Genomic DNA, 12739 nt, shown 5'->3' on the forward strand with positions numbered 1-12739 from the left:
ATCAAGAAATACACTGTAGGCTAGCAACTAGTAAATCAGCCATGAAGACATTGGAGAAGATATTCAAATGCCACAATGGGTCTATATCTACAAAGATCAGAATTATACAACCATGGTACTGTCTGTGATGCTATGAAAGGAGAAGGTGGACTTTGAAGAATCAGGATAGGAAGAGCATTGGCATCTTTGAACTTTGGTGTTAGAGAAGATCTCTGATTGTGACTATGTCATGAAAACAAATAGATAGATTATTGAACGAAATCAACTCAGAGTTGTCACTCAAGGAACAAGTGATCATATTAAAATTATAATAAGTACATAATGTGTATTTCAGACATATTATATGAAGACTAAGTTCTCCGGAAAAGGCTCTAATACTGGAAAAAAATGAAAGGAAAGAGAAGAGAATGAGCAGCAGCAAGGTGGATGGATTCAGCTTCAGTGGCAGTGACTGCACCATTGAAAGACCCGATATATCAGGCTAGGGACATACCGTGTCTTCATAAGAAAAAATACCATTATGGTCTCTAAGAGTCAACAACAACTTGATGGGACATAATCAATAAAATATATAACTTCTTTAAAAAGAAAGAAGTTTAGAAACGAGCATTTGGAAAGAAAATACATTTAAAGAAACATACTTGGGAAAAAATAGACTCAAAAATATATAATGATATAGAACTTTTATATGAATTATTAGCAGATACAGAAAATAATGGATTTATGAATAAACATGCAAACATGACATTGATTAGAAATAAACTGATCCATCAAGCTTTAGAGAAAGATAATCTTTCAACTGTTCTTTGACAATTTAGTATTTCAATATTAAAGGCCTCTTTTCTCATTTTAAAAAAATTGTAAGAGAAGATTGTGAAAAACATTTCTTATATATGTTGAAATTTTCTTTTGTTAAACTGCAAACACTAATAACTTGGTTTTCAGGTTCCAATATTCATGCATATGTTTTAAACCAGGGGTCCCCAACCCCAGGGCTGCCACTGCAGCCCATTCCGAACTGGGCCACGCAAACAGTGAGCGCCTGCATGTATGTGTGTGTGCGTGCGAAGCTCCACTTGCGCAAGCAGCGGGTGCTTACAAAATGCAAAATACTCTAATTTCCAACGCTTGTCAGTTTGCAAAACTATAGATAAGAGAATGCATGTTATAATACATTGAGTCTAGATAAGATTCAGTTTGGTGTAGCAGTTAAGACATCAGGTTAGAAACTAGGAGACTCAGAGTTCTGGGCCTGCTTTACACATAAAAGCAGCTGGGTGACCTTCGGCCAATCACTCTCTCACAGCCCTAGGAAGTAGGCAATGGCAAATCATTTCTGAAATCTTGCCAAGAAAACTGCAGGGACTTGTCCAAACAGCTACCAGGAGTCAACACTAATTTGAAGGGACAAAGAAAATGTCTGTTCGTACATTATTGATATGCACACATATTGAAAAATGAAGCAGATATACTTTTGTAGTTTGAAATGTATTGATTAGAAAACTGACAGAATAGCAGATTAATGACTACAGTTTACCACATTATATTACTATAATAAGGTCAATAAAATGCAGTGATTTTTGTAGCACGGCCGTTCTCTAAATTGAAGATTTAAGTTTTATAGCAGTTTTCACATACATGCCCTTATAACTTTTTATAATTTTTCTTTTGATGTAAGATCAATTTTCTTTCTATATTATAGAAGGGAAACTGAGTGTGATCTCTACAAGTCAGTTCATCTGGAACAAATTCAGTGTTTATCTGTTGGTTTATATTTTACTTGTTTGATGTATGCATAAGAACTAAAAGCAGCTAGAAAGTCAAAATGTCATATTTCTTCAACAGATGGTTTTCACTAGTGGTTAGTTACTGCTGACAGTTTCAACATCAATAGGATATAAAGAAAATAAATTCGTCCATTTAGGAGATTTAGTACAATAATTATATTACGTGATATAATTAAAATGATTACCATCATTTTCTGTTTAAAAAAGAACTGGCATTTGAATGTCTAATTGTTTATCTGGATCTAAGAATAACTGTTCACAATAATTCCTAGGCAGCGGATCAGTAGTTAACTTACTGGGATGTTTACAGAAATAGTTAAAAACAATCAAGATGGCAAGCCTGTAATGGAATAAGTTTGTGGCCTTGAGGAAAAAGAAGGAAAAATTCTGCCTTGGAAACCATCAGACAAGAGGGCCTGCCCTAATGGATCAGGCAGTTAAAACTGGTAGGCGGGAAGTTTGTATTTACAAGATCAATGTCAGCCCCCCCTCGTCCCCCCCCCCGGGCAAACCAGACAGGAAAAGAACTAGAGCGGCTCTAGTCCTTTATGGTATGGCTACATTAACAGAATCTGTCTGTCCCTCTGGTTTGATTGTTCCCTAGGCAGCATCTCTCCTTTTTCCTCAAGGCCACTAATGCATTCCATCACATTGTCACAACCGTGCGATCAGAACTTCACCCTTTTTTTTTTTTTTTGCATTCATTGCAACACAGATAAAAGAGGATAGAGCTTTGGGGGCTGCCATCTTCAGCTTTTTGATTGTCTCATCCAAAATGCCCGTTATAAATTACATTTTATTCTTGAAATGTCAGTATTAATCTGCAAAAATATTACTGATTTCTTGGTTTGGCATGAGCTTCGTAGTTCAAAAAAACATTGGTAGTTCAAAAGTAGAAAATGTTCCTAGCAGTCTAAGAATATTTCTCTCTTAGAGAAGCAACAATAACTGAATGAAAGAGTGCCCTGAATCTGCAGGATGAAAAAACTTAATTTAACTTTCACATGGATAAGAAGAGAGTTAAGCATCTACTTCTGAGGGTGAAACATTTAGCGACATCTTTGGCACTCAATAGATTTCTATTTGAGCCATGGTGGCCCAGTGGTTAGAATGCATATTGCAGGCTGACTCTGCTCACCAGCAGGAGTTTGATTGTGACTGGCTCAGAGTTGACTCATCCTTCCAAGGTCAGTAAAATGAGGACCCAGATTGTTGGGGGCAATTGGTTGACTCTGTAGTTTAGAGAGTCCTGTACAGCACTCTGAAGCTGTATATAAGTCTAGGTGCTATTGCTATGAACTAACATCCCCAAACATGCTGGCTGGGGAATTCTGGGAGTTGAGGTTCACAAGTCTTAAAGTTGCTAAAGCTGGACACTTCTGATTTAAATATGCAAAATTTGCAAATTCTACTTACTTGAGACTACCCAATAGCCCTAGAGAGTTCTCTAAATCCCATTCTGGAAGGTGCTTTTGCTGAATATATCTTCCACGCACAAAAACAGACAGTTCTTCTGGCCTCAGAACAGGGTTATTCTTGTATTACTTCCAAATTTTGGAATGCTTTTAGTTCAATTACTGATTCTCACCCTTAACATTTTGAATAGGGTGTAAAATAGATCTCTTTAACCCAGTCTTTTATAACTGGCAGCATTGTTTTTCCAATTATAAATATGACTCAGACTATTTTAACAGTGAAAAGAACTTTTTTTCTAAAACACATTAGATTATGTGAATGAGGTAGCAAGCATAGAAATAATATAATCTGATTTACCCAGAGTTGCAAAAACTGAAATAATATTGACAGCCAGGATTTAGAAAATTCACTTAGGGTTTTGGTGCCAAATTATAAGACGACAAGAAAAATGTTGCTAAGGTTAGCAAAAGATACCATTAAGCCTTTAGTGTGACCCTATGCTGTCTAAACTCACATTGCCAAATTGCTTACTTTTCAGGTCTAATCTCCCTTGAATATTCAAAATATTTAGCCATCATCAATTCCAAGATAAAACCCTATAGTGAATTCTGCCTGTCAGTCAACAAAAACAGTGTTTGATATAACCATTTCACTTGCATTTTCTCTCACCAACCTCCTACCTTGAATTGTCCGCTTGAAGAAGGCTTTGCATGCTTCACAAGAGGCCACTCCATAGTGATATCCAGATGCAATGTCCCCACACACTAGACATAGCCTTTTTGGGATGGCATTGAGCATATATTCGCATTTAGTGGGTGAATCTTCCATAATAGCACTGGCACAGTCGTCATATCGCTTGCGGCAAGGCCCACCACCAATCCCTGCACTGCCGAACATGGGTGGTGAGTCCAGGCCATTAGAATGGCCACCTATAGTGATGCCATAACCACCACTGGCATCAGATGAGCCACTAGGACTGTGATGGCTAATGGCGTCAATTCCAGAGGATGGACTGGATGGCTCAGTCTTGATGAAAGATCCACAACTGGAGGTCAAGTGTCGCTCATCTGTGGACATTCTGCCTAGTAGCCTGTGGGTTGCAAGAACAGAAAAGAAGCCCATTAGCTGAGGGAAATATCCTACCTAATTCAGATAGATCCCATTCTGGCTGTTGAATAATGCAATCACTGCCAGCATACTTTTCTGATAAAGCCCAGATAACTTGTGTTAAATCTATGGAATGGGGAGCAAAAATGGAATCGGTTACCCTTGTAAGTTGGGCAGCGATATACATTAGATTTATAAATAAATAAATTTTAAACACAATAAAACTGAGGCACTGAAATTGATAGATTTAATTTCCTTAAACTTCCCCAACCACCAAAATACAGTTATCCCTCAAGATTTACAATACTGCAACTTATAGAATTTTCCTCTAAAAACTATATTTGTTAAAGAGAACAATATACAAAACTGAATTGGGGAAATGGCTTGGAAAAAAATTAATTGGGCAAAATAATAAAAGCATGCTAAATGGACATGAACATTCATATGAAAAACAGTCATAATAATCACAAATTGATATGGAAATCTGATAGAAAAATATCAGTAAAACTAAAAGAAAGGAAATTAACAGGTTCATTTGTTCTTGGCTTTTTGAATAATGTAAGATAGTTCTAGGGAAAAAATGCATCTTAACTATAACACCAATCTGGGAAAAAATGTTTATGTGATGCCCTCATTGTTCCTAACCAGAGCATCACATAAATTTTTTCCCAGTTCCTTCTCAATGAATCACTGTCTAAGTTTTTGCAATATTACAACATGATCCCTGATATTTATTCTTTTCTTCTGTTACATCTTTTTAGAAATACACATATAGCCAGGGGAAAAAAGCTGCTAAATTTTTAAGGACAGAGCAGACACAGCAGCAGATGTGTGATTTTAGGAAGTGGTTTTTCCCAGCTCCTCTATATACATGGGACTTAGACAGTGATGAATACAACTTTTGCCCATATTCAGCAAACATCCCTGACACCACTGCGGTACAAACACTGCAATAAGATTTGAGATTTCTGCTAACTGCATCCATCTTTGTAAGTTCCATATGAATCATTTTCTGGCTAATTGGCACGATTAGTGCTTTAAAAGCTTCATGCAATTTTTAAAAGCCAGAGCAATGAATCATTATCACACCAGACCTGCATGCAGATAATTTTCATGAAATCATACTGAAAAGCCAATCAGGAGCTTCTTTCCAACTTTTTAAAGTTCTGATTATAGTAAGAATTAAAACAAAACAAATGCCAACTCCCCGCTCGCGGCGACAATCAGCTGAGGGAAAGTCCGAACTTCCCCTAGGTCTCAATTATCGCTATTAACGCAGCGGAAGGCGCCCCAGCCGGGAACGCCAGTCCGCGCAGCGAAAAAAACAGTTTGAATTAAAATTCCTTTTCAATTTTCTATCGAAATAAGTCGCTTAAACAAATAGAGAAATAAGCACTCCAGTCTGATCACTAGCGACTGAGTGAAAAGACTGGACATGCGCAGTTGGAGTAGGCGGGACAAAGCTGTGGAGGAAGATTTGATTGGCACCCAGTCGATCTAATGACAGAGAAAAGTAACCCATACAGTGGAGTGGCGGAGCATCGAGGAGGTAAATTAATAGGGAAAATATATCCCTCTGTTGGAACACTAAAATTCATGCAGTGGCTCACTATATGACGTACATTCAGGGCAGACAAAATCCCACGAGACTGATACAGAAGACAAGGAAAAGAAGACCATTTCCTCAATTTTGCTGACAGACCAGATCTCCTTCTCCCTCTTCCATCACCCTGTCAATTCCATCAGTTGGTTTTATATAATGCAATTTATCTATTCATCATTTTTTTTTCTCCCCATCCATTTTTTTCTTTTATACAATGTCTTTTAGACCGCAACCTTGTACAAAGAGACTTCATTCTATATTTCACTTTTAACAAGTAGATGCCCAGTAAGCCCTTCTAAGAACCTTTTTCATTGAAGACTGGAATAAAAATTCCATTAAATAAGGAAATAAAGAAAATGGAGTAACCAATACGAAATGAACCTACTGAATTTGTTGTCCTTATATGTTATGGTCCTTGGATGAGAGAGTTTTAGGATTTATCAAGAATTATTAGACTAAATAATAATAACCTGGCCTAGCCTCCCTTTTTAATTGTAAATTTTAAATTTGTCTAAAATTTTAGGGTTGTTTTAATCTGTTCTGGGCCAAATTTATTTAATTAGGTTTTTATACTGTTTTTAAATTTTGTAATTCTGTGTGTTTTATCTCTTGGCTGTTCACCGCCCTGAGTCCCTCGGGAGTAGGGCGGTATATAAATCAAATAATAAAATAAAAATAATATAAATATATAAATAGCTAAATAAAATCTCCATGTTCAGAAACAATATTATGGTAAAAATAGATGCAAGAAACCAATAACAATGGAGAACCTTTGTCAGAATAGAATAGAATAGAATAGAATAGAATAGAATAGAATAGAATAGAATAGAATAGAATAGAATAGAATAGAATAGAATAACAGAGTTGGAAGGGACCTTGGAAGTCTTCTAGTCCAACCCCCTGCTTAGGTAGGAAACCCTACATCACTTTAGACAAATGGTTATCCAACATCTTCTTAAAAAACTTCCAGTATTGGAGCATTCACAACTTTTGGAGGCAAGTTGTTCCACTGATTAACTTTCAGGAAATTTCTCCTTAGTTCGAAGGTGCTTCTCTCCTTGATTAGTTTCCACCCGTTTCTTCTTGTCCTCCCTCAGGTGCTTTGGAGAATAGTTTGACTGCCTCTTCTTTGTGGCAACCCCTGAGATATTGGAACATTGCTATCATGTCTCCCCAATCCTTCTTTCCATTAAACTAGACATACCCAGTTCCTGCAACCATTCTTTATATGTTTTAGCCTCCAGTCCCCTAATCATTTTTGTTGCTCTTCTCTGCACTCTTTCTAGAGTCTCAACATCTTTTTTACATCGTGGTGACCAAAACTGAATGCAGTATTCCAAGTGTGGCCTTATCAAGGCATTATAAAATGGTATTAACACTTCATGTGATTTTGATTCTATCCCTCTGTTTATGAAGCCTATAACTGTGTTGGCTTTTTTGGCAGCTGCTGCACTTCTTGCAGTGCATCCTGATGCATGATAAATAATCCTTGTAAAGCTGTTACACTTTCATGTCCATCCTGCAAGGTTCATATTCAATACAACCATCATTCTAATAAAAACACCAGTTTTTTAAAAGAGAAACACCATCCCACATTTGTTCTTTTGCTGGACCCATATAAAATGAATGTAAGTATAAGGAAGACACATAAAATCCAATACCATTCAGTAAGACAAGATTGACGGGACTTTTTATCCAAGGATACATCCACAACCAAAAAGTATTTTGCTAGGAACTCTTTATTTAAGCAAAGATGTTAAATGAAAGATATTTAATCCAGCTCTCCTAGGAATCGATGAAGGCATCTCCAGAGCTATTTCTGTCTGAATAGGCTTACAAAATCTAAACATGGCACTTTTCATCCTTCCTTTCCCTTCGTTCTTTCCTTTAAATATTTTCATGGCTATTCTCTGGATTCCCTCTAAACTGTCTCAGGAATAGTAATGTACCTAGACATGAACACTGAAACTGAAATATAGATGGATTACTCAGGGGAACAGAGAGTCTGCTTCCTAAATATGAAGTTTGAACTATTACTTATATAGTTGTCCCACTACTTGCTCAGTAAGACTCATATCAGCTTGCAGATTGATATCAATTCTATCCCCTCAGATTTCTCTAGCACAGCATATTAGCCATTTTGCAATCTATTAGCTGTTGCAATACTTCCTGCCTGCTACTTTCAAACTCATGGCTACTGGCAGAACTTCTATGCAATCCTAAAAGCTTCTTAAGCACAAACTTCTCCTTTGCTAGTGCGACAAACACAAGCTGCTTCTGAGACACCAGGAGAACTCTCCCAGAGAATTACTTGTGGGTTGAGAAATCATGTGGGTCCAATACAGAGGCAGTTATGTGTGTGATACTTTGGATTCTAAATGCATCTCTTTCCTTCTTCCCCAAGCCAGTATTTCCTCTTGAAAGCAGCAAATGTTACCTGTAGGTTTTGCTTACATAAAGACAGCAAATGGATGGATTTCCTCTTTAAAAAGGTTTAGTACTCAAATGCAGTGGCTATAGAGATTTTCAGTCATCCAGGTCATGGCTGACTTGTCCCAAAGGTGCTTTTTCAAGAGGCAACCAGACAGTTGCCTCTTGAAAAAGAAAAGTCCAGGTGCCTCTTGAAAAGCACCTTTGGGACACTCAAATGCAGTCTGGATTTTTAAAAAATCAAATCTTTTCATCTCAGCGTAAATGTACAACATACTGTCAGTTTAGCATCAATGTCAAAAATGACACATTTTATACTGGCTGTCAGCTTTAACAGGAAACATAACCAAATGAGCTAATTCTATTTTATTGTAGGGTTATAACAGAATCTTGCAAGTCTCAGAGTGCAAGTTTCCTCCCATATACTTTACCCCCAAGAAATTAGAGAACGTCCCTTCTGAGCCTCTTGCTCACCCACTGTCCCGCTGGGGAATATGCTACTTCTTATCCGACCATTCCCTATGCAGGAATTCTGGACCCAGTCTCTCAAAGTCATTTCCATATATCATTACACTGTACTTAGCTTAGTTCTTAGTTAAGAAATAAAATGTTCTTCATAAGCCTAATCCTCTTACCAAAATACAATTGTATCTTTTAGAATTCTTTGAATCCTGTATTTATTTTATCTTATCCTACTTCATTTTGGCATATTTTTATAGCCTGCATTTTTTAAAGTCTTGCCTTTCTCCTCCCTTGCCTTTGTATTTACTCAGCTTGAGTCAAAGGAAAGGAATAGAGGGTTGCCAACTTGAGTAATAATATATTGCAACATTAACAACAAAAAGTTTAAGAAAACCATTTAAGAGAACTAATTTCGTATATTAAGGCACATATTAGAAACTGAGAGACTGTGAGTTTTACCCCTACTTCAGGCATGAAGCCAGCTGGGTAATCTTGAGCCAGTCATTCTCTTAGTCCTAAAAAGGACACAATGACAAACACCTTCTGAAAAACCTGCCAATATAACTGTAGAGACATGTTCAGTCAGTTGCCAACTGACTGAACTGCCAACGCAGACTTGAAGGTATTTCCCCCCCCAAAAAATGCAACCCCCTCTTTTTAAATAAAATATAATCCCTGAATAAATTATAAGGAAAGCTTTCCATTTCAATGAAGAAGTTCCTGGAGCTTAACATTAAACTTTTTCCATTCAAAAGGCAGTTCTGCTCTGATACTACAGAAAGTAGTGAGTTGAATGGGATACCTTGGCTCACCCAGCTCACAACATTACTTAAGTTGCTCAGTGCAGAAGAGGCAGAGGTCTAGCAGAAAAAAAGATCTGGAAAAAATATAAATGATGCTAGTAATTATTAAGTTATACTCCCGTATCTGATTTCTTTTTTTAAAAGACTTGTCCTAAATAGACTGAAGATAATAATGGACATTTGTAAATTCCTTCGAGAAAGTAACTAAAAAGCAATAGGCAGGATTAATCGAAAGAAGATTTTCACAGGAAGATGGCATTTGCATCTCCCTGTACTTATGATGAGATGCATACAGTGGTTTAGAGGGAGGGGATACGATATTAATTGGCAAATTGGATTTGCTTGGAGAGTTCACTAATGAAACACTGGGAAGCTGGAGATTTTAGATCTTCTCGTTTTAGCTTCCTCTGGGGATGAGCTGCATAGAAGATGATGAAGTGATTTTGAATCTCTGGGATAATCTTAGTCTTGGATAGCTGGGCATGTGATATTGTGGAATCAATAAATTAGGATTTCCTGTCTCAGGTTGATTCATGGGATGAGTTTTATGGTTTTAGAGTCCAAAGGGAAAATAAAAATGAATTTGCATCCCAAATTAATTAGCACTATACTCAACTGAGCCATGCACATTGATAGTTTCTTGGTCTAAATATAGTTGCTGCAGCTTTTTTGATGCTGCAACTGACAGTGCTAATGAATTAAAGCAGGAAAGTACATTCAAGGGTACTCAGATTGGTTGGATTGATATATTCTGATTTCCAGGTTTACACATACAAAATAATACCAAATATTACATATTGGATGTTGGAGGGAAAATTAAATAAAGTTTAGAACTTTTTTGCCAACCGTATTTTGATTATCTGCCATGTTCCTCAAGATAATTTCCAGAGGGCAAGGCTGACAACAAACAGGATATGCTTTTGTATGTTTACACATACAAAATAATACCAAATATTACATATTGGATGTTGGAGGGAAAATTAAATAAAGTTTAGAACTTTTTTGCCAACCGTATTTTGATTATCTGCCATGTTCCTCAAGATAATTTCCAGAGGGCAAGGCTGACAACAAACAGGATATCCACACAGACTGCCTCAAAGTTGAGGTCCAAAATTAAGATTGTTCTAAAAATCAGCAGGTTTTATAAAGTAGTATTGACTGGTTATCTTCCATCCAGTAGCATACCTAGAAATATTATTTATTAGAAAAGCCTCCCTCTCCTGAGACTAGAACCCTCTTTTAAAATATTAGTTTAACAAGCTGCTCACAAGCATCTTAGTTACCTGCCATCTATGGGCCAGAGGGTGACCATGCCTGCTTTTAAAATATACTTTTGATTCTGAGAAATGAATCAAATACAGTTCTTTTCACTGTGAATCAAAAAATGTAACATGAAATCCACATTACATATTTGCACCATAAAGTTTATGCATTTAGGTACTCTTCAGAGATGCATTGTTAAAAGCCAGGAAAATACAGGATAATGATTTTATAAATAAATAAATTTCATATCCATAATTGGATTAAAATAGCTGGATTTTTTTTTAAAATAAATCCAGTGTTTTCACATATTGCATGTTTATGTTACAGTACAAGAAACTAGAAAATGGTAGGGAGTATAGTGTTTTTTGGAAATTTGGAAACTGGTAGTCCTTGCTTATGGCCACAATTGGGATCAGAATTTTCATTGCTAAACCAGGCAGTTGCTAAGTGAGTTGTGCCCGATTTTACAACCTTTTTTTGCCATGGTTGTTAAACAAATCAGTGCAGTTGTTAGGCATATTCCGCTTCCCCAATGACTTTGCTTGCTGGGAGCTGGCTGGGAAGGTCACAAATGGAATCGCATGACCTGGGATACTGCAACTGTCATAAATACATGCCAGTTGCCAAGCACTGAATTTTGATCATGTGACTGTGGGGATGCTGCAACAGCTATTAGTGTGAGGGCTGATTGTAATACACTTTTTCAGTGCTGTTGTAACCTTGAACAGTTGCTAAATGAATGTTGTAAATCAAGGACTACCTGTACTTCAAGACTTTCTGCAGAGGAGGCCTTTAACAAAGGTGAGAAACCTGTGGCCACAGCATTCCACAGAGCTCTTGTGATCCACTTTGGCATTCCTATATACCCTTCTAACATGGTTCTCAAGAGAGATTTTGGTTTCTGTAATTTTCCATTGTTCTACAGTAATAAAATCTTAGTGAAAATCCTCAAATAGGAATATCTTGCTTTAAACATCTCTCCATACTTGTGAGTTGCACCTTCCACATACGTTTTGCTATTCTTGGTCTGTTAAGAAATATTAAGTACCTCCTTTAGACACAAAAACAATTGTTCACCTTTAAGCCAAACAGCAAGTTATGTGGGTAAAAAGAACTGGAAATAAGGAAATTGGAAATAATACTTTTGTCACATAAATAAGAACCAAATTTTGATATTTTAGCTTCTTCTTTTTTTTTTCTTTTTTTTTTTTTGGTTCAGAAAGTGTATAGAATCCTAATAAATGTCATGGTATAGTTGATAATAGAAACTGCTATATTATAAAGAAAGAAAACAGAAACTAAACTAATTAAAAACAAAAATACTAAAACCTAAAAACAATGCTGTTAGATTTAAAATCAGAGAACAGTTTTCAGAAGCAAATATTCTTTCTCAGAAGAAAATATTCACAGATTAAAAATCCCATTGGAAAATTTACTGGATTTATATGGCAGTTTCTACATTCAAAGATAAAATAAAATCCCAAAGTAAAAAAAAAACATGACTTAAAACATGTAATACATCAGTGAATAATATACAAAATAAAGTGGCACAAAGATAGTGTGCACTAAGAGAATGGTTAAGAGAAACCATAAAGGCATACTCCAAAGGGGCGGTGTTCATTTGGGAACATTTAGCTACTTCCTGTTGGTATTTCCCCATCATAGTTTCATGCAGGAAAATATGGCAATATTATCACAATTACCAAAGAGATAAACAGGAGTGATTTAATCCATTGAACATTTTATAAAATGTTTATAGAGGTGCTAGGTAATTTACATGATTTATTTTATTTATTTATAAAATTTATTGGCCGCACGTTTTACCACCGGGTAACTCTAGGCAGCTTACAATTATAAAAATCTATCTA

General features: G+C 36.3%; 1 protein-coding gene across 3 annotated transcripts in view; it reads right to left on the minus strand.

Annotated features, from left to right (window-relative positions):
- The window catches only part of ESRRB (estrogen related receptor beta), a 156684-nt gene that overhangs the window by 47326 nt on the left and 96619 nt on the right, over positions 1-12739 (minus strand). For all 3 annotated transcript variants that reach the window (XM_034418177.3, XM_034418176.3, XM_087873918.1), the window contains exon 2: positions 3884-4293. In XM_034418177.3, coding sequence (XP_034274068.1) covers positions 3884-4293 — 410 coding nt within the window. The remainder of the gene's footprint in view (positions 1-3883; positions 4294-12739) is intronic.

Source organism: Pantherophis guttatus, chromosome 1, assembly GCF_059756535.1.
Source record: "Pantherophis guttatus breed Tessera chromosome 1, ASM5975653v1, whole genome shotgun sequence".
NCBI lineage: Eukaryota > Metazoa > Chordata > Lepidosauria > Squamata > Colubridae > Pantherophis > Pantherophis guttatus.